The sequence below is a fragment of the Brachypodium distachyon genome, chromosome 4 (genome assembly GCF_000005505.3).
Source record: "Brachypodium distachyon strain Bd21 chromosome 4, Brachypodium_distachyon_v3.0, whole genome shotgun sequence".
NCBI lineage: Eukaryota > Viridiplantae > Streptophyta > Magnoliopsida > Poales > Poaceae > Brachypodium > Brachypodium distachyon.
In genome coordinates this window covers 17,461,873-17,487,338 of record NC_016134.3, presented here as the reverse complement: position 1 = coordinate 17,487,338, position 25,466 = coordinate 17,461,873, and the positions used below count along the sequence as shown (strand labels likewise).

The window sequence follows — 25,466 nt, the reverse complement described above, 5'->3', positions numbered from 1 at the left end:
CACAGCTATCAAAGTCCGAACAGTTGTCATATGAGCAATGGGAGCAAAAGTTTCATCATAATCACGGCCATACGCCTACTGAAAACCACGAGCAACAAGACGAGCCTTGTAGCGTGCTACCATTGGTTTTGATCTTAAACACCCATTTGCACGTAATAGGAATGACTCGAGCTGGTAGAGGAACAAGATCCCAAGTGCCATTACGTTCCAATGCTGCAAGCTCTTCTGACATAGATTCCTGCCACTCAGGAATACTCGCGGCCTCCTCATAAGTACTAGGTTCACATACAACTCCAGCAGTAGAACGATATCTCTCAGGAAGAGATAAATTACCACGATCACGAAGCGGTGCCTAGAAGGCGAGGCAGGTTGTTGATCGTCATGAGGAGCATCGGTGGTACTCGCCGGTACACTGGAAGGAGAAGAAGTGGAAGGCTGATCCTGAGTGGAAACACGAGGTCGACGACTATAGTGGTAAGGAAAAGGGGATATGTCAACAACTGAAGGAGTAGGTAAAGATGTATCAAGTGATGCAGGAGGAACAAAAGAAGGTATTGGAATGTCAGTGGAAGAATCAGAAGACGGAATAGGAGGGAGATAGAGGAAAGAAATTGAATCTGGAGGTGACGGAGACTTAGGAATGGAAGAAGAGTAGAAATAGGGTTGGTCCTCCACAAAGGTGACATCTCGAGACATGCGAATACGACGGGCAGATGGATCATAACAACGATATCCTTTATGCTCAAGACTATACCCAAGAAAAACACACTCAACCGACAAGGCGGTTAACTTGGTTCGCTCTCGAGGTGCCAACAGAACATAACAAGTACAACTAAAAACTCGAAGATGGTCATACTCAGGAGGAGAGCCAAACAAGATTTCTCCGAGACATTTTCCCTCAAGGCGAGAAGATGGCTGGATATTAATGAGATAAACAGCCGTTGAGACCTCCTCAGCCCAAAAGTGAGAAGGAACAAACGAGGCAATCAAAAGAGTGCGGGCAGTCTCAATGATGTGACGATGTTTATGCTCAACGACACCATTTTGAGGGTGAGCACCAGGACATGAAAGTTGAGGGAGAGTGCCCTCGGAAGAAAAGAACTGGCGAAAAATGGTCGACATGTATCGCCCCCCCCCCCCCCCCCCCCATGAATCAGAACGAAAAATTCTAATAGCAGCATTAAATTGAGTGTGGACCATACAAGCAAAAGACCGGTATATAGACAACAATTGAGAGCGGTGTTTCATAAAGTAGATCCATGTATATGGAGAGTGATCATCAACTAATATAACATAGTACTTGTGACCACCCTTAGAGGCAAAAGGAGCAGGACCCAAACATCAGAGTGTATAAGATCAAAAGGGGAACTAGAGATGGAAATACTAGTAGGGTACAGAAGTTGGATCTGCTTGCCAAGCTTACAACCCTTACAATCGAAACTAGGATCAACAGACACATGACCTAGGACTCCCTCATGGACTAAGGTAGATAGGCGGGAACCACACAAATGTCCCAAACGATGATGCCACAAAAGGAAACATAGCAGAGGATGCAGATCCCAAAGCTAAGGCTGAATCTGAAGTAGTGTCAGGGCAAAAGGATGACGACGGTAGACTCAAGTGATCAAGAACATAGAGTTCAGGAGAACGTCTACGCTGATGGCCACTGAGTCCAGGAGAACGTCTACGGCAATGGCCAGTACCAACGAGTGCTCGGGTTTGACGATCCTGGACAAAGTAAGAAGAATCATCAAAACCAACAAAACAATTCATGTCGGTAAGTTGACCAACAGAAATGAGATTCATAGACAGCTTGGGCACAAGAGACACATCAGGAATAGTAAACTGAGAAGTGGAAAGAGTGCCATGATGAGTAACCGAACAAGAAGTGCCATCAGCTGTTTGTACACAAGTACCATCTGTAACTGACTGACATGAGGCAAGTTGAGAGGCATCTGAAGTCATGTGAAAAGAAGCTCCTGAGTCGAGTACCCAGGAAGGAGAAGTACCTAGTGCAGGAGTAGACGCTGCTGAACCACCGGACAATTGATGGCTCATCTCAGGCTGAACAGTCATGACTGAAGCTGCAGACGCTGAAGGGACATTGGTCGCACGCCGAGGCGCACCCCCCTGAGAAGCACCACGCCTGGCCCTTAGCTCGGCCAGCAACTCCGGGTGTAACTTGAAACATCTCTGAACACGGTGGCCAGGCCTCTTGCAGTGAGAGCAAATAATCTCACTAAAAGAGGGGGCAGCAGCAACTCCAAGCTGAGGAACGACCGAAGAAGCAAGCACATGCGGAAGAGCCACCGAAGATGAGGCAAGTGAGCGAAGGCGGGTCTCCTCAGCAAGCAAAGACGAGAGAGCACTGCCATGTTTGGGAGCTCGGTTCGGCTAAGAAGCTGACCTCTTATTTGCTCAAAATCTGGCCTAAGTCGCATCACAAAATCAAACATTATATTTTGCTCCTCGTACAACTCCTTAGCTGCGCACTCTTTGCATCCTGAGCAGGCCTTTGGCACCATGGAATCAAGCTGTCTCGACAACCTTGTGAAAGAGCTATGAAATTCTTCAACTGACATATCCTGCTGCTGAAGGTTCTGGAGATTTTGTCGAATGGAATAGCGAAGAGCTGCACTACTTTGTTGATAACGCTGCTGAAGGTACTCCCACATTTTCTTTGCAGAAGGGAGATCGATGAAATTCATTCTAATGGAAACTTCAGCATTTATTCACAAGAAGCCCATCACACGATTATCAGTGCGCTGCCAGTCAGAAAACTTCTTACCATCATCCTTGCTGTTATCTGGAAGCTCATCAGTGAGGTGAGATGCCATACCAATGGATCGAAGTTGCATACGAATAGATGCAGCCCACTCACGGTAATTCAGGCCATCAAGCTTGATATCTGAGGTCATAAGAGAACCAGTCCCATGGAAGGGGTCTGATGCCATAGTCAATAAGACTAACAAGAGATGTCACACACACCTCAATGCAAGCTGCAGCAGAAGCAACAACCAAGAACTCAGGCTGTGAGCAGAATCTCCAGAGGTGCCTGTGGAGAAGCTCCAACAGCAGCAAATCGGAGAAGAAGCTCCAAGAACAGCAAATGGCGGCTGTGGAGAAGCTCCAGCAGCAGCAAATCAGAGAAGAAGCTCCAGCAGCAGCAAATCGGTGAACAAGCTCCAGCAGTAGCAAACGGAGAAGAAGCTCGAGCAGCAGCAAATCGGGGAAGGAAAGAGGCACTCGCCTGAGGGCGGAGAGAGAGGTACTCGCCAGAGACCTGACCGCCCGGCGGCAAACTCGCCGGAGAAGATCAGTGACGGGAGATGGTGGCTAGGGTTCGTGGCTCTGATACCATCTTACAAAATGGGGAAATCAGGAATTCCATACTGTATTCCTTAGTGATAGTTTGCTATGTACATGTCTACATGGGCCTCATATGGGCCAGTCCTACAGTATACACATTACACACTTAACAATGATACGAGCAGGAGTACATAAAAAGATGTAACATAAAAAAGGTCGTCGGTGAGCCAGGCTTAATACGGAAAACCGATGACATATATATACAACGAAATCTGGCACATAAACAAGGTCCTTTGCCAGCTAGTGCAGCAGATAAACCAAACAGAAAGTAAATAAGTTCCTACTCCATAGTTCTATTTCTAGGAGGAAGGCTGTCTCAGGCCAAGTGATTTCCAGGTTCCTATTTCCATGTTTCATTTCCTAGAAGATTGGCTGTCGTCCGGCCGGAACTGATATGACCAATGCACAGATCGAGAGCCAATGCTTTACCATTGCCATCATATTTATGAAACTGATGTCTTGGCTGAACTGGAGTTTTGACCAGTTTCTGCTGTCTTGGCTGAACTGGAGTTTTGACCAGTTTCTGCTGTCTTGCGTGATCTGGGCAATCTGCTTGCTGCAAGGTGCAAATGGGGGCATAGAGGCCTTGGTGCCCTAGTTTCCATGTCAAATCCTCGCACACAGACAAATCCTGCATTGCATGTTAACTCTTTGTCAAGGTAACTTCAAATAAATTCCTTTGAGCCCAATATACTAACATCCTAATCCATTTACCCAGGAAGAAGAGCTTTGAAATACTAGCAGTGTATTTGGCCCCACATGAGGCATCAAGGATATTATCTGTACAATTGCACTGAAATGCTATAGAACTCCAGCAGTTCTGGCTGAAAGAGTATGCGAGGGCATTGCTGGTCCTCAGTCATTGACACAAGTCTAGCTAGGGTGATGTCATTATCAACAGATTGTAGTTGGTTCTGTTGGAGAGTTTGAGTTTTGGTCTAGTCAGGGTAAGGGTTTAAATGTAATCCTAATCCTAGTAGGATAGCTCTGCAAAAAAAGGGGTTTTGGTCCCTGAGCGACACACATAATCGTTCCCCAAACCATTGTTTCAGAAGTCACCACCACTACTCTTCGACTTGTTACCGTTGCTCATTGACCACTTTGGTAACTTCGCCAGCAATGCCTACATTAGCAGAGCTACGGCAGTCTCTTGCATCCACAAACGTGCATCTTATTTACATTGGATAATTGATTCAGGAGCAGATAAACATGTTACTGACTCGCTGGATGCATTTGTATCTTACTTTTTCATTCCCATTTGGAAATATTAAGATATCATTACATCATTTCAGTTAGTTTTGTCTGCCTCAGAATTTTTGTCTTCCAAGAGATGAGAGCAAGGAAGATGACTGGGACTAGAATAAGGCATAATGGGCCTTTTGTGCATTGATCAATCGGATACTGTGGTGAGTATCAGCTGTGGCTTCTGGAGGTGTTGATCGCTTGGGACAACTTTAGTTTGCGTGCATATTGGGTAATACCTTCAGCTATACAATCGGGCGGACATGAGGAAACTAGTATGTGATGCTTTTGAATTTGGCAATCGTGCACTATCTAGATATGCCAGCACCGGTCTTTTGGACTGATGAACCATTTTACTTGATACATTTTCATATTTTGGGCCCACACTCTATTCACATGGGTTTGAGGACACGAAGCTTAGGTTGTCCTCCAGTTTGAGGTTTTGTCAAGAAGTGTAATTGGTTGATTGTTGGCCGTGAAAGCGCGTGAAGAAAGCATCGACGCTAATATATGCTCAGTTAGCTCAAGCTTTACCGGATCATCTGTTACCTGAGTAGCAGTCCTGCTGTAAAAAAAAGGATGTGTGGGTGGATCATATGAAACGCCAAGATCAACCAATAATCAACAAAACCCAGATAGCAATAGTTTGAAGGTCAGCCTCAATCCCAGAACGAGACAATGCAGCCTATTTCTTAGACTTCCATGCAATGAGAGAAGAGAAGTACAAAGAAAGAGAAAGTACCACATGACAAAGCAACAATCAACATATTCATTCACCCACATGGAGCTAGGAGTAAGCATAAGGCTGATTACCACGAGTATAAAACAACAGGCAAGATGTTATCCCCCTCGGATCGAAGTACACGAAGGAAGTCACTAGTCAACTGAGGTAGGACCACTGGCAAACTGAAGAATGTGAACCGCAGGAGCAAATACCAGATTAGGCCACAGTGAGGTACACAAGGATGCCTACAATATGTCAATTGTCAGAGAATGGGAGGGATCCTCGAGACGAGCGTCATAGTAGGGTGCAACTATAAAATGGAGCACCATGGGTGTTCTAGCAATCCGTGTATCAGTAAGACCCGAGGATGACATCAAATCCTGAGCATAGTGATTTTGAGAGAGATAGTAACCATCATCTGTGTGATCTTATGTGGAAGGCTCCAAGATCTAGCTAAGCTAGAAAATTAAACTAAGCCTAATAGTATTTAGGAGCTGTACAGGGTGGGACCCTCACCTATTCGTCACCAGCATGAGGGCAGGGAGAAGAGGGAGGGGCAGGGAGAACTTTTTAACAAAGGTTCTGGCGAGTTGTTTGGGGGGAGAGAGAGGCTTCCACCTTTTCTTATCGTTTTGAGAACCAGGAAATTGTTTTGCTCCGTAGCCATTGTGCATTTAGAAGAAAATTTCATGAACAGGCTCTCTTCCACTTTGCATTAGTTCAATGGTCCGTCGAATTGATGATCCAGCAGTTCTTCCGTAATAATATACAGAGATCTCTTCATATTATAAGGTTATCTCAAAGCATGTGTGAGTCCTTAGGCAATGGTATTGTATTAGGAAATCTGGGATTGGATTGAAGGAGTCTAATTCGTCTAGAGTTCAAATTGCATTAGGGGCCTAAGCATCTACTCTATAAGGATGTCATTTATCTATGTTTGTTTCATTTTCTCGAGAATTTTTTTATCTATGTTTGAGGCAAGCAAGAAATAATTGATCTATTATCTCCTAGTTATTTTATCTGGCTTTCTTCAGCACAGCATTTATGTCGTTGTGGATCAAGATTCACAACAACGCTTGTAAGAACTGGTTAACCATTAGTTGTATCTTTGATGAGAACAGCAGCACTATCTTTCCCAACTGTACCATGCACTGACACCCAAATGAAATGTATAATTCTTACCTCTCCAGAAGCACTGTTGTACTTTTTCAGTTGTTAGACCTACAGAATGGAATAGCATTTGTTGGTACTAGGTCAAATAAAGATTTCTTTTACCCGCAAAAAAACAAATAAAGATTTCTTTGAACTGTTGATGTATGCTAGTCAGAACCTTTAAATATGCTCGGCACTGAGGTCCCAAAGTAGACCATACGCCTTTGCAAGTTCCATAACTGCTCCCTTGCAACATATATGGGATCGTGGCTAGATTTGTGATCAGCAAATACCTGCATGAATAATTTCACAAGTCTGAAAGTCCACTCCGTAGAGAGAGGAGGCCCACAGCTAGCAGCTTTTCTCTAACCTATTCTTGTGGAAAAAGGGAAGACGTGATACCTCGTTAACTTGGAAATAAGTGCCATTAAGTGGGAAACTGCCCTTCATAGCTGTTCGACACGGAACCTGTTCATGTTCCGGTAAACTTGTCATTAGTGGAGAAGCACATGCAATTTTCCAGACCGACAATGAATCTTTTATATTATTACTGAACTGTTGGTGGTATTTGGTAGCTTACTGACAATATTCTTTTGCATTGATGGAACGGCTAAAAAAACTCAGCAATATGCATCTGTTACTATGCAAAACAACAGAAGTGCATTTGGTCTACTAGCAACAAGTTATTCATATTCCTCAAACTGTTACTATGCATCATGTAGCTTAACAATATATTTTTTTTTAATACGCCAGGATTGGCCCAGAAGGCCAGAATATACACTGCTGTTTTCTTTTGAGAAAAGACTAGACTATTTTCATATAACAAACTAACATAAAAAAGTGCATTTGATAAACAGTTATTTGCAAGCAGGTAAGTTAACAACTTTGTAAATTTTATTTTCTGTACTAATTCAGGGATTTAGATCCAGCTTTCCAGGGTGGCTTAGGTAGCATTCTCTGGACTACGAAACTAGGCACTTGATTCACCTCACTAACATCTCTACTCTAATCAGTACTCGTGGTTACCAGGATTGCCTTACCAGAATCGTGCCTCTGACATATCTAGATTGATTTTCTCTCTCAGGCACACAATAGTGACACTCATTATTACAAAAGCCAGTTTCCACTTCAGAGTCACAGCATGATTTTGATGCCTTGCTCATTTCCTTTATGTCATCTGCATATTTGCCACAATATTAGTGAAGATCAACTTACATGAGCAGTCATGCTTTCTCAAAGAAAATAAGCTTGCCTTCCATCCATATGGTCAACAGGTAAGGACTTGGATCGTCAGGTTCCCGTTGGTCAAGTTCTAGCTGTTAATCAATTTCTGAATCAGGAGCGATGTTTTGAAATGCTTAAATGAAGATGGCAGTATCTAACCTGTTGCACGAGAGAGTGCGAATCTGGAAGTTCATAACTGCAAGTAGAATCTAACTTCAGTAATAGCGATCAAATTGAACATTTTCGGAACAAAAAACATGCTTTACAAGGGAAAACAATAGCTACGTAGTAAGTGTAAAGTGATGCATATTTAAGCTAAAGCAAACTCAGTTCATTGCTTACACATAGTGCTCTGTCCGAAGCCTGTGCACATTCTTTAGTTTAGGGGCTGGAATCGAAGCTGCTTGAGTGCTAATAGCAACAAGTGCTTTTGCGATATCACCAAACTGCAGGTCATTATTGCTTTCTTTAATGCAATTTTCCAAGTTCCGAGCAAAAGTCTCCATGTTAAGCTTTATTGTTGGGATTTCACCAGTATCTACATCATAATCTTCAATATCATTTACTAAAGTTTCTGGACATTCTTCCTCCCTTGGACTTGCTGGTTCCTCAACTATTGGCTCAGAGTTGTTAGCAGGAAAATCCCTTCCAAAGGTACTTCCCTCGAGTTGAGGCAGAACAGTTGAATTCCGAGTGGGCAAGCCACCATTCTCGAAACTGAATTGATTGCTCGACTTCACCAAGCTTTTCTCCTGAGGCGCGGGAAGTGCAAGCCGTGCACTGCATTAAAAAAGAAATGAGGATTCAGAAAGCAAGAAGAAACTTAAAAATCAATAAAGTACACGAAAGAAAAAGCTCCTTGGCAAGACCAAGCAAAGTGCCTCATGCATTCTGGTTGCACAAGAGAAAAATAATGTGTGCACTGGAGATGTAGAAGCGGAAAGAACACCGACGAGTGAATTGATGACTGTGCTCTCCCTCTCTGCGCTGCGAGCTACCCTGGCTCCAGCTGCCCCAGCCCCACCACCTGCCACTCTGGATACAGCAGTGGGCAGCCGCAAAACTCCTTCTAAGCACCCCGCCCCCCATCGATGCTCAAAAACCTAAGTCCTCGCAGGTGCTCATTGGGTCATGCTCGGAGGTTCACCATCTTACCACCGAGGAGGCTTTGGATGACTCTGACGAGGGCTGCTAGAAGCAGCCAAGGATGAGAAATAGAGGTCATCGGGGCATGAAGAGGAAATCTTCCGGAGCTCATGCCACGGTTTCTGCAATGAATGGAACATGAGATCTCATCAGCTTTGATTTGTTTCAAATTGTTGACGCGGTCTTTGCTTGAGGTTGGGGATGAAACCTGACAACAAGCAGGACTCGCAGAAAGGCAATGTCGCCTCCCTCAAAATGGGCCTCGTCACTCATCCATAAATGTGGGCATAAAATCTGGTCCAGCTGACCCCACCCTACGCCAAGGCTTCGTCCGTGCTCGACGATGGACTGTCACCCAAGCCACCTGATGTGCTTCCGGTTGACAACGACGAGATCGAATAGGTGGTGGTTGGTCCATGGCCTGTTGTTCACCAAAGGCCATGACATACCAGTCATTTCCCTCGCCAGTCGCGCCGACACCAGCCCCGATGGCCAACAACGACGATCTCGACATCAGTGGCGGCCTGATGGCTGCCCCCCCAACAATGGACCATCTCACCTCAACGACGATCTCCACCATCTCGGAGGCTAGTGCTATTGCCGGTGCCTGGCATGTTGCCTGGAGCTGTGGCAGAGGACGCTGACCTCAAGACCAGCACACCCGCACCCCCAACGAGGCCCTCCGGTATGGTGTGATAGCCCTTGTTTCTGGATAGACTAGCCAATAGCCCTGAGGAGACGCCGTTGCCTTCCTTCCCTGCAACCCACCTCATATGGTGAGACTAGGCGCCCTCGGTCACTGCAGGCTGCTCGAGTTAGACTCCCAGCCAGGCACAGCTTGTCAATTGCCGGACCGTACGTGATCACGAGAAAAACGGATCGTGACCTCTCGCATCGTCCCCATGAGGCGACCGGGAGGGATCCCTAGTCCCATCGCCAGCCCTCACCCACACCTCCTTCCTCCCTCTCCGCCGCCGCCAGAGGGCGTGGCCGAGCGAAGCTTGGTCGTCGCCAGCGGCGGCTGGGCGATCGAATCTCCTCGCGCGTGGGTTCGGCGGCGCGGGACGCTACCCCTGGGCCTGGACGTGGTGCAGGCCGGGCATCACGGTGGCGAGGCCCTCTGGCTTTTGGCAGCAGCGTCATGTACGGAACGGCAGCGGCGCGGCGGACGGCAGTCTGGTGGCTGCGATCTGGCGGTTCCGCCTCCGATCGGCAAGGGCGGCGGATCTGTGCGTGGCGGGGATGCTTAGGCCCGATCTTCAATTGGTACCGGGCACCTCCGATCCGTTTTGCAAGTTCGTTGACGCGGCCGCATCGTTCCAGTCAGCTCCGGGATTGGACTTGCATGGCTGCCAGTGAAAACCGAGGTGGACGATGGAGGCGTCTTCGCGTCTTTTCCTTGTCGAAGGCATCGTCTTTGCAGCTGGCACTTCCTTGCTCGGGATGCTCCGGGGAAAACCCTAGATCTGGGTCTCCTGGATCGGACGATGATGGCACTTTCAAGGTCATCCCTCCAGTGGGCATCGTTTTGGAGCACGTGCTGTAACTGGAGGGGTTTGCTGGCGGAGCGGTGTTCATCTACCGCATCGACGGCGCCGGAGCTCGGCAGCATGGCACAGCAGGGTCTCGGCGACGGGCATGTTTTGATGGACAAGCGCAGGGCGGTGGAGCTGTCTGACGCCGTGGTGACGTCGATGGCAGACCTGGCAAGGTTAATTTGCAAGCGTGCGCATTTGGTGCGTGCTAAGGATCTGCTGGATCGGTTGTGCCCTGTTGTGGCCAACGGATTTAGATGAGGTGCGTTGGTGTGTGGTCAGGATATGAGGTCCCGATCATGGTCACTCCCTTCATCAAGTTTGTAGGTGTTCCGACAATTGTCGTTTGAAAGCCGGCTTTGGGTTGATCAATGTATTTGTATGTTTCGTTGAATAATATAATAAAAAAAAGGCTGTGTGCATCATTTCGATGCAGAGGCAGGAGGTTCGTCCTCCATTTCAAAAAAGAAAAAATATGTGTATCGGAATTAACAGAACCATCTGATCAAGGTAAGTAAAACGACATCCACGACATAAAACTGTTTCTGAGGTGTATAGCACCAGTGCCTTTTCTCCTCATCAGCAGGTATATTGTGAGTGGAGGTAGTGTGTGTCTCAGAAGTCTCAACCAACAGGAGTATGCCCTTTTTGTGGAAGGATCAATCATGCAAGTGAAATTGGTGCTAATTGTTTTCAAGTCTCATGGTTGCTCCATTCGATTCTTGTTTTGTGCTAGATATCAGCTACTATTTCTTGAGTAAAGCAAATGTGATAATACCTTGCGAAGGCACTTGCAAAATGCTTACATTCACTTCTCATTGGACATGCATTGCAATTTGGCTTGCTTTTGGTACAGAACACCTGCATTGATTATAGAAATAAGTACTCCCTCTGTTCCATAATGTAAGGCATATAAGGCTTTGTTAAGACAAGGTTTTGACTTTTGACCAAGAATACTATGTTAAGATGTGGTTTATATGACATGAAATTGGTATGGCTAGATTCGTTATCAAAAGTATTTACTAATAGTTGTGGTTTCATAGTATATACTCCCTCTTTCTTAAAGATTGGCGCATAAGTTTTTCTTGCTTTTCCCTCAAAAGGTTGGCGCATAAAGATCTCATCGTCTTCTCCCTGCAAAGTTAACGCTCTGCATGCATGCATGGCGCTATGCAAGCTTGCATGCGGCTAATAACTCTGAATTCTAGAACTGGCCGCGTTAATGCGAGCAAAGTGCTAAGCGTTGGGTAGCCGGATAATTAAGAGCTCTTATGTCTTAGCCAGGGCAAAATCGTCCAGCATGTAGAGGATTATGAGTTTCTTGGTCTTTGTGCATGAAGCATATGCACCAAGCTTTTAGAAAAGGAGGGAGTATCTCACAACATATTAATAGAGTAATTCTTGGTCAAAGCCTTGTCTTAATGAAACCTAATACGCCTTATATTATGTAACGGAGGGAGTATTTACTGGTTTCGAACGAATCCATCTGTAGATCCTAATAAATTACCTTTCCAAAAGTAATCATCTGGTAATGGAGCTCGTACCTGTGAAATTGAGATAATTCAGTCAAACTAGTTTAGTTCTTATTATACATGATTTACAGAGATTGCGATTTGCTGAGGTAACCTATAATTTGCCAACAAAAATCAAGTGCAGAAAATTAAGCTGATATGGTATAACTCACAGTGTTTGCTGATCAAGTTTGCACAGACGAGGCCAAAGGTACTTTTGTATAGTCTCCAAGACAGGATATCTTTGATAAGCAAAAACCAGATCGACATAAGGAACCTTCAACTTTCAACAGAAAATACACAATGAGATAAATGTTGTAATGCAGGACACATACAGCTCGAGGAGATGTAACTGTAGAGATTCAGGAAGAGGTTGAATGGGCACCCATCCCAGTCTTACACATATGCGGCCAACATTGGTGTCAACCTGAGTGAACAAAGCATTGCTGTGTAAATATGAAATTGACTGCAGGTGAAATAGAATTACTCCAACAGCAACTTACAGGGAAGGCAAGATGATGTAATGTCAGAAGACGAACACACTCAACACTTTTGAGTCCCAGTCCACGTATGCTGAGTAAGTAATCCCTAAAAGATAAATGAAATCAATTTTAATAGAACACCTTCTTTTTCGAGAAACCAATAGAAGTAATTTCTCTGCATTGGCTTTCAGAATTATCCTAAAACTGAACAAGTCCTTCAGTGCTTAAGTCAACTGCATAACATATTACAACCTTTTGTTAATACGCTTGTTCCATTCACGTACGTAACTTCTACATTACCACATAGAATTCAGTTTTAGGTATTAAATGTCAATGTTAACTTGTTATACCTCTTGCTCCGTTTGATTCTTTCACACACTTCAGTTGCAGACTTATACTCCCTCCAATCCTAAATTGTTGTCGAAATATTACATGTATTTAGACCCTTTTTAAGAATAGAAATAGATACATCCATATTTGGGCAAATTTGAGACAAGAATTTAGGATCGGAGGGAGTAGTTGACTTGTCATTTCAAACACTAAAAATATCACCAGCAAGGTAAAGAGATACAAGTGAGAGAGAATATAGTGCGCAAACCGCAAAGAGGAGAGTACAAAGGGAGGAGATCCAAGTGGGTGGATACAAGCATTATGTATGCTGAGTATCTTACTTTGCTGAGTCAGGGGGGATATCTCTTAACCATTCAAGATCAATGCTTCCATGATCTCTGACCAAACGTTTCAGGAAATTCTGTGAAAACAGAAATTAATGTGAGCATAACTATAAAAGTGGCTATCAGATTTCTAGTGCTACAGCAGAAAATTTGATTCCACATAATTATTTAACCAAAAGGCTAATACAACCTTCTGACAAAGAGCATAGTTTTAACTTTCAACAAAACATCATGCAGTGCAAATAAAACCTATTACATCCTAATGTTCAATTAGTACCTGGATTCGCTCTGCCAAAACATTGTTCATTCCTCGTTCCCGAATAGCGTGAGAAATTCTTTGTACATCTGCACACCGTACTGCTTCCCAATTAACGGAGTCTCTTCTTTCAAAAGATCTTTCATTCATGTGACCGTCATCATAAGCCTGCCTTCGAAATTTATCCCAGTCAAAATTTTCCATATTTTTTTTATTCGTGGTTCTTGTTTTCTTTGGCTTTGATGCTTGTGCTGCTTTATCTGGCACTGCATTGTGGGAAATAAAACCAGATCTTAAAGTAGATTCATCCGCCCTGCTTGCTGTATCTGCTATCATTCCATCTCCACCGGTAACAGAGAGTGATTCATGCTGCTGCAAGTCTGATGCTTCAGAACCGGTCCTTTTGTCGTACTGCAGTTCGACTGCACGGACATCAACCTTCTGTCAAGCAACTAACAAAATTGTATGTCGATTGAAGTGATAGAAGAAAGAGATGCTTGCTGACCTGGAAGATCTGTGCTTGTTTCGGGAGTAGTTAGTGTAGGGGCCACAGTCTTGTGATTATCAAATGGCATGAGAAGAGAAAATTTCTCCTCAACTACGCCATTTTTGGGGTGTGCTGACGCAGAATCTGTGGCACTCTTGTGCGATGTCGAAGAAACATATGGTTCATTTGCCACATCTGGTTGTCGATTATCAACTGAGATAAATGGATACATCACAGAAGTAGAGGGAATCACTTGTTCACCTACACCATTGTCATTCATAGCTCCTGTTTCGATTCTTCGGCATTCAAGTTCATTGGTTGCCGCATCATTTCCTGCTAATGAATTTCCACCAAAATTGCTTTTCAGCTGCTGAAAAGCTGCACCATCGACACCACCAACAAAATATCTAGGTGCACAATTTTTTCCCAGACTCAAAGATAACTGTGTTTGAAGAACAGTTTTGGAAACTGCAACACTCTCAGAAGATGACATATCCTTCTGGGACTGTTTCTCTGGTGGGTTTCTTGCTGATGCAGTTAATTCTATCGAAGAGAAATCTAGAAACTGGTGTGCTCTATGGTCTATTTCTGTCTCTTGGTGGATGCAAAAACCCTCATTTGCTTCTAGATCTGATCTTGCAGCACTACCAAAAAAGTCAAACATGCTTATGTCTCCTACTGCGCTCGTGCTAATGATTTCTTCATTGTCTTGACTGGTAATACCATCCTTACAATTGCTATCGACAGACCCTGGAGGAAAACTCGCAGCAAGGGCCATATAGGCAGAGCTGCATTTCATAAAAATAGCAATCATAACAATAGTTTGTAAACAAGATATATTCATCCTTTTATTTTAAAGGACTGAGAGTATTGTTACAAACACCCTGATTGTGAAAATAATACCTTGAAAGATGATCAGATACATTCTGGGTGAGGAATACTCCTACTACGGAGTCAACTACTGATCCTTTCCAAGGAGAGAAGTGTCTGTCACCTGATAAAACAAGCAATTCGAAGTTTAGCTACAAATTTCAACCACGGGTTCATGGATATTAAAAAAAAACAGTAGGTAATATTCCACACTTATCATTCCTTTATACTGCAATGGTCAATGGTCATACACAGAAATACAATAAGTCTAAAAACTCACTATTCTATTACCCACCTGTATTTTAATTGACATAAAGTTCTTATGTTGTACTCCCTCCGTTCCATAATTCTTGTCGAAATATTACATGTACCTAGACGCTATTTAGGAATAGATACATCCATTTTTGGGCAAATTTGAGACAAGAATTCTGGAACGGAGGTAGTATCATTTATGAAATTCAAAACCTAGATTTAGAAAGAAGAAGTCAGCTTCTCAAATTTCAATCTTTAAATGTTACCTATTAAGTTGTCACAATAGAGAACTAAAGTTTTGAGTGGCCAATGACTTCTACAGAAGATCTCCAAATTCTTAATAATTGCAATTTTCACCACATTGAGCAGTGGGGTTATTTTTCAATATAAGAGATGCTAGGTAAAGAAATTATCATTCAACCTCTAAAATTATAGCACCCATAGAACATTTTTAGATAGGTCCCAGCAGTAGAAAGAGGTAACATGACAATATTTAACAGCTACATCGACTAATTCTCTTTGTTAGCAAACTCTTGACTCTTGAGATAGGTGTTAGCAGTAGAAGGGATAACAAGAATGTTAAAGGAAAGCTGAATTCGGCATCATGAACATTAAAATTGATTTTAGGTCTCAAATGAATTTACACCTGCACCACAGTACCTTGAACTAGTCGCATTCGTGCTATAAATGAATTAGCACGGCCTTGAAAAACATCTCTTTCTTTCTGCCAGAATCTCTCTTTGTCAACATCAGTCCCATCTACAGTTTCGGCTGCTTTCCCCATCAAAAGGTTCCAAACTCTTGTGGTCTCATAATCCAAGTCAACTTTAGCTCGAGGGCGCTGCTTCTTGATTAAATGCAACGGCCTCTCGTACGGGAGGCCACTATATGGCACAAGAGAATTTGACACACCACCTGTTGCTCTGAATGAGACAACAGAGGGCGTGGACAAAGATGGATGAATCCCAGTTCTATGCACATGGTTGGTGTTCAAATCAAGTTGTTCCAGCCTTGCTGCAACTTCTTGGAGATAATCCATATATGATACAGTTGATGTATGTTCTGAGCTTCTTTCTGGTACTTCATAGTAGATATCAAGCTTGATTCTTCTATTATCTGGAGCCTGAGGTAAAGTCTGCTGAAAAGTTCCATCTGATCCTTTTGACCCATTAGATCCACCAGAAAAAATGCTTCCAGACGAAAACATGTTTTTCTTGTCCATATTTGGTTGAATGGAACTGGTGGAATAAAGTCGTTCCTTCCATGAACGTTTCTTGGTCGTAAATTTAATGCAGGAACTTTCATACAGGGCCTCCATGCATGACTGAGTTAACCTTGTCAGTGCTTGGGAATTATTCTTCTCAACATCCATAATAGGAAAAAACGAATTCCGACGGGCTCGGACCGATCGCTTCTTTTTTACCCTACCAGCTTGGCAAAATGCTAGCATCTCAGCAGCAGTCCTCAAGATGATGGAGTCTTGTGAACCGGTGAGGGAGGAATCACTCTGTCTATGTTGTTGTCCATGTTCCTCTTCGGCCAGTTTCGACACCTTAGTCACCTGACTTTCTGTGGATTCTGTTTCAGGTATAGATGTAGCAGAGCGATTCATATCAAAACCATCAATGTCAGAGTATTTCACCCCTAAGTCCTTGTTGTTCCCTTCCATTATAGTTACCCCCATCCTTGTGGTGTCAGGATCATGAGTGCTTCCCACACTTTCTTGTTTTCCTGCTGGTTCCCTGCTAAGGCATCCAGAAGTTGCAGGTGAAATTTCTTGTGTAGGTTTTGGTGTGATTTCGGGTAAATGTATATACTCATCTAACAGTTCGTTCAGTTTGCGTGTCATGCCAAAAACAAATCCTCCTGGTAAATTTTCCATGTCTGCCTGCAGTCCATGTCCAATCTGCGCAGCTGATCTAGTCATCAAACACAAAGAACTTTTAGCATGAGCAAGCTTCTCGTTATGTTGACATGAGTTGCCTGTTGATGATTGGTCTCCCTGCGCTCCTTGTTCACCGAGTTCGAATTGCAGTCTTCTTCTAACTGATGCAGTTCTGCTTCTAGCAGCATTTTCTGTCTCTCCAGATATTGATTGGTCGGTAACAGGTCCTGGGAACTTCTCCAGAGAGCTGAGATTTCTTTTCTTCCGGACATAACTTCTCTTGGCTTTCTGATTCAGAGACTTCTCTTCTGGCGTTTTAACTGCAGAGTTTTGCTTCTTGCCTGACTTGTCTTCACGTATTACCTTTGCTCTATGTTTCTTCCTCCAAGGCTTTGCTTTTCGTACAGGGGTATCCTCACTCTGGAATGTTTCAACCTTTTCAGTACTTGCAATCTGAATCGCTATCTCAGTCAGTGTTCTTTCGTTGAACGCAGCTGTGGGATCATTCTGTTTGAGTTGTGTCCTGGGCCTTTTTGGCGTCCGCTGGTAGTTATGCATGTTGTGATCAGTTGCACCTTCACCAAGTAGTTCGATCAATTGTTTAGTGTGTTGGCCTTGTGTTTCATCGGTGCTTGAAGGAATAGCTGACTCTAATTTACTGTGGACATCACAGATAACTGCTGCTGCTGCTGATGATGATGATGATGGTAGTTGGCCATCATTTCCTTGAATCTCAGTATTGGGTGCTTCGGCATCTAAACCATTTGGCTGAGAATGCATAGATGGATGTTCAGAATTGCAACTAACTGGAGTGGCTTGTGCTGAAGGACAAGAAAAACCATTTGACATGTCACTCGCAACATCATTTGACGCCCTTCCGAGTGAAAAGAAATCACTTCGGGGAAGCTGAATAGAAGGTGCAGCTTCAGAATCTTTAGAGGAAAACCAAACCAGAAAAGGAAGTCAGTCTTTTCATAACATAAGACGGTTCAGACATTCAGCCACAAAACTTGGATGAAACTAACATAAAACCTCTGAAAGCAAAAGTACCAACACTCACCTCCTGGAACGCGGGGCCTCGATCCCCTTTCATTCCGCCGCCTATGGAACACCAAGATACTTATCGGCACCTGTGTGCATCCTGCAGGCAAGCTACAGGACGCTCGGATGGAGGGGCCGGCATCTTGTTGAGCACCGCTCCCGGGTGCTAGATTTTGCGAGCCTGTGCTGTGCGCGCCATCGCCCAGGGTTAGGGGCCTATTGCCCCTCCCCGCCGACATGGCCGGAGTCCAATTTTCTTGGTTCTCAGCAGGATTTGCCTGCAAGTTGAATCCCGACCGCTCCATCCTTGCTTCCAACACAACCTGCACAAAGAAGTACAAGACCAAATCAGACAAAAAGGAACAAATAACACCGAGAAAGGGACTCGGCGTACTCCTGCCGCCGGAGATTAAAGGCGATGGAGCAAAAGGCGCGGATCTAAAGGGAGGATAGTATGCACTAGCACGCCCAAAGTTTTGCGGGGGTTGGGTTTCACCGTTGCTCAAAAACCCGGGCAAAGCGGTTGCCGAGTATTGGAGAAATTTTGTAACCGGATTAAGTCGTACAGGAGCTTGAGCACGAGAGCCAAAACGAAAACGAAAAAGAAAAATCCAAAACAAGCACAGCAGAAAGAAGAAGAAAATTGGGAGGAGAAGTAGGCGAAGAACTAACAGATTGCTGTAGCCACCTTCGCTAGCAGCGCAGAAAATAATCTCGGGGTGAGATACAGGCAACCACATGGGCAGGGTGAGGAAGATTAATCGTCGAAAGGCCGGCCGGCCTCTGGATTATAATCTGCGAATTCACCGCGACTCCGGAGAAATGGAGGGGAACGAAGAGTAATGACCCTCGTTCCCTGGTCTCTTTGCTTTGCCGGGGAAACGGCCGGCGCTGCCGCTTAGTATTTATGAACGTTCCCGCGCTTTGCCGCGCCGCTAAATGCTAAATGAAGTTTCGTATTCGGCGTCCCCGCGTCTTTTGTGGTTATTTCTCGGTTGCTTGATTACAAAATGTTGACATGCTAAAAATCTTGGAGCAAGATCTGGACATCATTCACGTTATGCAATCTCTCGCATGCTGCCGTTGGGTTAAGATGTAACGGTTTCGTACCTGAACTTATCTGTTAACTAAAAATCAGTTAACTTTCATATAGCACAATCGTTTTTCTTACTTCCTCCGTCCAACAAAAGTTGTCTCAACTTTGACTAAATTTGAATGCATCTGTACACTAAGTCATGTCTAGATACATCCAAATTTTGACAAACTTGAGACATCTTTTGTTGGACGGAGAAAGTATGTTATCTAGACAAGTAAGTGGACGGATCCCCATAGTAGATCATTGTCTAATTTTTGGGAGTTTCAATAAAAACTTGCTCCAGCTACCAGTATTAAGTGTCACACCTTTGTCTAGATATGCATGTATCTAAATGCATTATAACGTGTAGATACATGCGTATATAGACAAATTTCGACACTTAATACCGGACGGAGGGATTATACAATAGAATGATATTATGGTATCCTCAACAAAAAGTTGTTAATTCATCCCATGGCTTCTCTCTTTTTTTTATTCTTTCTTCCAATGGACCCACATGTCATCATCTTTTCATTCTTGATACACGTACACATGTTGTCACATCTGCAAGTAACTACTACATCCGTTCTGATATAAGGGCCCCAATGCATCCCTTACAACAGGTAGTAGTGCTTATCTATGTATATCTCTCTTTACTCCGGATATGATAGTTGTTGTTTGTGATGCCCTCGTTCTTCTCTTAACAATACCACGTGGGATTCAAATTCTCTTGATTTGTTTGTTTGGAAGGGCCTGATGGTTGGTCTTGACCTTTTTCGCCGCCTAACCAAGGTCTCCATTGGCAACGGCCGCTCAACTTTCTTCTGGCTTGATCTTTGGTTGGGGGAGGACACACTCGCCTCCCATTTCCCTGCTTTGTTCTCCCACTCCCTCAGGCCTAACATCTTTGTTGCTTCGGCCATGCTCTTTTTCGACAGCCTTACAACCTTTCACCCCAAGCTTTCCCATGCCGCTACCCTTGAATTTGGCGATTTGCAAAACTTGTTGGCTTATGTGGTCTTGAATTTACAGGTCGAAGACTCGCGATTGTGTCGATTGGATGGCAAGATCCTCTCCACGAGATCTGCATACTCGTCTTCCTTTGTGGACAAAAGCGACGATCCTGCGGCGTCCTCAGTCTGGGAGAACTTCGCTCCGAATCGCTGCAAAATCTTCATGTGGTTAGCTTGCAAGAACCGGCTCTTCACCAACGATCACCAGTTCCATCGTGGCCTGTCTACCGACGACAAATGCCCCTTCTGCACTCTTTCAGAGACTACTTCGCACTTGTTCCTCCACTGCCACGCCCTTCGTCCTATCTTGGCGGCGCTTCAATGTAACATCCCAATTTTTTTCAAACTTTACATCATGCATTTGCACTCATGAGCATCATACCATTTATGCACTTTGAGCACTTTTAAACCTAGAATTTAAAATTTAAAACCTGTTATTAAGCCTTTTACCTTTTAATCCTACTTTGCATCTTTTCGGAATTTTCCAACCCATGGGGTTTTGACAATAGAAAGGGGTTTAAAGCAATAAGATAAGCTACCCCATAATTTTTGGAATTTAATTTGGAGTTGAAAAACTATTTTGTTTTTAAAAAATATTGCACTATAGGCAATTATATAAGCAAAACTATTTTTCATAATTTACTTTTGGAGGAAATCAAGTCCCAGATGCTATGGCATTTGAGGATATGATTTTACAAATTTTCTGGAATTTATTTGAGTTCATTTCGAGTTCAAAATCAAAAGCTATAAAGGAAAAACAGAAAAAGAAAAAGAGAAAAGAAAAGAAACGGACCGGCCCGGCGGAATGGGCCGAACCGGCCCCGCCCGCCGCACGCGCGCGCCCGTCGGCCCGGCCTCGCGAACCGGCCCGGCTAGCCCGCCCGCCCGCTAGCGCCCCGCGCGCCCGAGCTGAGCCACTGACAGGTGGGGCCCACCTGTCAGGCTCTTCTTGCCCAAAGAGATAAGAGCAGAATCTATCCTTAATGCCCGAGCTTTCAAGACGCGATTTAGGGCGCCATGAAGCCCCATCTTAACTCCCCCGCGCGCCACTATAAAGTCGCTAGCCCCCTCTACATTTTCCCTGCTCACTCTCACTCCACCTCGCGCTCACGCCGCCGGAATTTCTTGCCGGACTTGCCGCTGCCGCCGCCGGTCTTGAGGTCGTCGTCGTCACACCGGTGAGCATTAGACCCGAAACCCGACTTTTTCCTCTATCTCTCGTCCTTGCGCACACTTTGACACGGTTCGTTTTTCTTTTGGTGCACCAAAGCCCCCGGGAGCCATCCGCCCGAGCTCGCCGGCGCCGCCGCCGCGTCCCCGAGGAGCTAGACGCATCCACCGTCATCCCCGAGGAGAACCGACCGCGTCACGGACTTCGCCTCACCGCGCCGCCCCACGCCGACGTTTTCCTCACACCCGGAGGCCACCGAGACGCCCACACGCTGCCCCGCCCGAGACGCCGCCGCTATCGGAGCTCGCCGCCGGAAACCTAGCCGCCGGAGGTGAGCTCGGAGCTTTCCTGGCCGTTGGATCTCGGCTGACGGCCGAGATTAGAACCTTTAAATCGAAGGGGTATCCTTCGTTCCCGTCCGTTGATCACCCTTTAAATGAAATCCAACGGTTGTGTTTTAATTTTACCCGAACCGGTATGGGCGAATCACATAACGCCACGTGTCATGTAAATAAAAGTGTAAAATGGTTTCCGGACGAAATAAATGGTAAAATTGCAGAAAAACCCATGGAACTTCAAACGCTCATAACTTTTGAACCGTTTGGCCAGATTTGACGAACTGCACCTTTTTGGAATCCTCACGGCATGTAGAATCTTTTGGCATAGTTTGTTTTCAGTTTTGGACAACTGAAACAGGACCAAGTGACAGAATGCTTCACTATGAATGTTATCACTTAAAAATTGTTTTAAAACTATTTTGTACGATTTATCCACTCCTAAAATTTTCTAGATGCACCCTCTATCCAGTGGAACCAGAAGAAAAATTGTTTTTGTATAAAAATGGATGTATCACCAAAGTTAGATTAATCTAGCTTAAAATAGATTAAACTGGCTTGGTTTAATGTTTTCATTTTTCTCTATACCGTGAACATAATCCTAACTTTCCATCACATAGATTAAATCACTAAACAAGTTAATTGTGACAGAAACCAAAACTAGGAGTGCATCATGTGCATGGCATCATGCATATTTTTCCTGATTGCTTGTATGTTTCGTGTGGATTGTTCATTTTTGCTATACGCTTGTTTGTTAGATTGTTCAGAGTGCGAACCCTGTCTTTGTGAAGAGTGTGAAAACAACAACAACTTTGGACAAGGCAAGTTCATCTTGATCATGAATTACCTACTATCACACTTATTTTAATCCTTTATGCATTAGCGTTGTTTGTAGAATTGCATTAGGATTAAAATACCGTATTTATGCTAGCTATATTGTCGTAGTTGAATAGATTTTCCTCGCCCTCATATCCCCACCAATATCCATCGGTAGTAGTTACGCTTAGCCGTGCTATGTAAATATGCATGGGAGGGAACCACTTTCATTCTAGAAATATTGTTGATGTAAAATGTTATTTTTGAAGTATGGCTAAAATCAACTACTAATGAACCATCCTGGGTGGGCGGCTTTGAGTATTATGGTTGTACGCGACGTCAGGTCCATTTCTACGGGGCCCGCTGAGTCGTCTCTCCATGGATTCGGGAGCGTCCATGGTCGTCTCTCCCGTGGATTCGGGGAGCGCCTGCGTCGCAAATGTGGAATGCCACCCGGGGTAACCAGAGGCTGAATTGGATTCCTATTTAATTGCTTCCAGTACAACCACATGCTATATGGGTTCTGGCGAGAATAGAGTATGTTGTATGAACCTAAACCCGAAGAATTGTAATGATGTAGCAGTGTAGGTGGAGCGTTGTTCTCTCGTGGTCTAGGGAATTAGTTCTGAAAATCTCGTAATCGACGCCGTTGCTACTCTACCCTGAGGACAGCAATGGATTAACCCGTCGGTTTCTTGTGGAGAATGTGTACAACCTCTCGAGAGTGTCAAAACTAAGTACTTAGCCGTGTCCCCGGTTATGGATGAATTTTGAGCAGCTAGTAATGGAAACTAAGTAAGGTCTCACCATTCAAACTTCTAAATAAAATGAATGGTTTAAACTTGGGTTAGGAGCATTGATGTGTCTACTCAATGTCCTTAGTTTTAATAAGAGCATCGGTGTGTCTACCCAATGTCCAATAGATTTATCTTACTGTAAAATTCAATTGTAATAGGATAAAATTATGTTATTGCTTCCACGCCAAAAAGCCTAAACTCCACCTAGCCAATATTGCATATATTTGATAGGATCTGTTATAAACTCCGGTGAACTTGCCAATACATTCAATGTATTGATCCTAGTGGCTGCAACCTTTAAATTGTTGCAAGGAATTCTGACGATGAGTAAGGTTACGTTGTGTTGGGTCACGAGCCTACATTCCAACATGCGTTCTCTGTGGTGTTGCAATGGCTCAAATTTCCCTTCGTTTTCCGCTGCTGAACAATTTATGTTATTTTTTAATGCTAACCCGAGTTGTTATGCAAAGTTGTAAGTACCTTAAAGTTCTGGATAAAGACGATGTAATAAATTACTTGATCTTTGTTTCTCAGTATTACATCTTGAACTATGTGTGCTAGTGAGTCGATCCAGGGACTAGCACTATAAGCACAGAGATCGAACCCTGTACGGGGGTGGTCGCTTCATTCAGTCTGTCCACCAGAATGCTTCTTCGTGCCCCAACTTGGCCGCTCTCGCCACTGCAAGACAACCGGCCGACCAGACTCACTCCACTTCTCCTTGCTGTTCTATGGAATATCTGGAAAAGACAGAATGCTATGGTCTTCAACAATGTGCTCGAGGATCCCCACTTGGTCATCAACAGGTGCTCTGCGGATGTTTCACTTTGGTCTCATCGCTGTACCTCCACTTCTTCAAAAGATCTTATGAATGACTGGGCTGTAATGTTTACCCATTTAGCTAGATAGATGTGATCCTTTGTATTGTACATCCTTCCACACCCCCCCCCCCCCCACTCTCTCTTGTAAAGCTCTCGGTCGTTTTAATAAAGTTGTGCAGGCTGGCTTTCGCCCGCCGTAGTTCGGGTCAAAAATACCACGTGGGATAATTTCTGAATAAATGAAAAAGATTGTAAGGTTTCTCTTAACTACAAGATAATCTTTTCTCAAGAAAAATAAGACAATTTTTTTGTACAGTAGTTCATCCTATCTTCACATTTATTTAATTAATTTTATTCATTAGTTACAAGATAAGACACTAATCGAAATGTTTTATGGTGAAGTATCGAGTGAAAACTTTCATTGAGTGCAAAGCACCGTGCCAGCCTCAGCGAGCCAACAGGGAGGGATCAAAATCCAATCCACAAATCCAGCGCGATTAATTTGGCCTGATGACACATTTCTCGCTGCTCCGCCCGCAGTCGCAGCTGACCGATCGCGATCCAGAGCGTCCAGCGACGACGACGACAGCCAACGCGGGCATCGCGAGCGGAGCTGGCTTCTGTAAACATCGTAGCCACTGGATTAAGAACACACGGCTCGGAACAAAGGTGGGAGTCCCAGCAATGATTAAACACATTTTTGCATACTAAGTGGTTTGTGTCACTTTCACCTTTGATCCGAGCTGTGCATTGTTTATCCAACGGATTACGAGAATAGTTTGCATGTTTTTGCACTGAAGGGGTTTTCATCGGATGCGTCGGCATGTTTTATTGTTTTACCTAAATGACATGGAATACATAAGAGAAGGCCATCCCTTTTTGGCATCCTAGCCTCTTTCCTGAAGGTGACAGGGGCTCCCTAGCTATCTTGCACTCCACCCGACCCGACGCGCTCCCATGTCTGGCAACCACACCCATCATGCTGAACTCGTCTGGAGAAAGAAGAACGATTTGGGTGAGAAATGTCAATCCTTCGCGGCCTGAGATTTGGTCTGCAGGCCTAAAGATAAAGGAGGACTTGGAGTGCTTAATCTGAAAATTCAGAGTAAAGCTTTACTACTCAAGCATCTTGATAATTTTTACAACAAGCATGACTTTTCATGAGTGCATCTCCTTTGGAACTCTTCTAATGTGGCCCATGCTATCAGCCATTGTTGCTTCTTTTGGTGGAAGGATATTATGAAGCTTAATCCCATCGTTCGGGGGTTTTCAAACTGAATTGTTAATTCCGGAGATAGTTGTCTTTTCTGGAAGAACATGTGGAAGGACATAATTCTTTGCGAAGTTTTTTCCGTAATTTTACATTCTCATTGCAAGATGACATTTATGTCCACCAAGCACCTCTTTCCTCTCAACCTTATCAAGAGTTTGTGCTTCTAAGAGAAAATCATTCGGTTGTTCTCCAAACTGATGTTCCTGACGTTTGGGTTTACCAATGGGGCCAAAATTATTCTACTGATAGGTTTTACAAACACTACTTTGCTTCCCCGGTTAGTCATCCGGTCATGATGAAAATCTGAAAATCAAA

General features: G+C 44.2%; 1 protein-coding gene across 5 annotated transcripts; it reads right to left on the bottom strand.

Moving 5' to 3' along the window:
* Positions 1-1,218: 1,218 nt before the first annotated feature.
* LOC100830449 lies at positions 1,219-18,744 on the bottom strand. Of its 5 annotated transcripts, none has more exons than XM_024463450.1 (21): positions 18,523-18,744; positions 17,870-18,173; positions 15,585-17,741; positions 14,706-14,796; positions 13,821-14,590; positions 13,337-13,737; positions 13,057-13,136; positions 12,407-12,491; positions 12,239-12,330; positions 12,077-12,145; positions 11,900-11,936; positions 11,171-11,253; positions 8,054-8,491; positions 7,871-7,907; positions 7,740-7,803; positions 7,528-7,664; positions 6,890-6,955; positions 6,666-6,780; positions 6,518-6,556; positions 2,010-4,000; positions 1,219-1,728 (listed from the first exon to the last, which is right to left on the bottom strand). In XM_024463450.1, exons 2-20 carry the CDS (start codon positions 18,153-18,155, stop codon positions 3,813-3,815), a joined length of 5,235 nt encoding a protein of 1,744 aa, XP_024319218.1. In that variant the 5' UTR covers positions 18,156-18,173; positions 18,523-18,744; the 3' UTR covers positions 1,219-1,728; positions 2,010-3,812. The 5 variants fall into 5 exon arrangements, with proteins under 5 accessions (XP_024319218.1, XP_014758582.1, XP_010237664.1 ...); XM_014903096.2 differs by having other exon boundaries at positions 2,989-4,000; XM_010239362.3 differs by having other exon boundaries at positions 18,539-18,744.
* Between the last annotated feature and the right edge of the window lie 6,722 nt (positions 18,745-25,466).

Bases quoted from the DNA above. Each gene is read 5' to 3' on its own strand.
- LOC100830449 (XM_024463450.1), bottom strand. From the start codon at position 18,155: ATGGAGCGGTCGGGATTCAACTTGCAGGCAAATCCTGCTGAGAACCAA. The intron at 13,137-13,336 runs GTACTAATTGAA...CTGTTTTCACAG, and splicing joins TTTTGGCAGAGCGAATCCAG to AATTTCCTGAAACGTTTGGT. The intron at 7,665-7,739 runs GCAAGCTTATTT...GCAAATATGCAG, and splicing joins GTTGACCATATGGATGGAAG to ATGACATAAAGGAAATGAGC.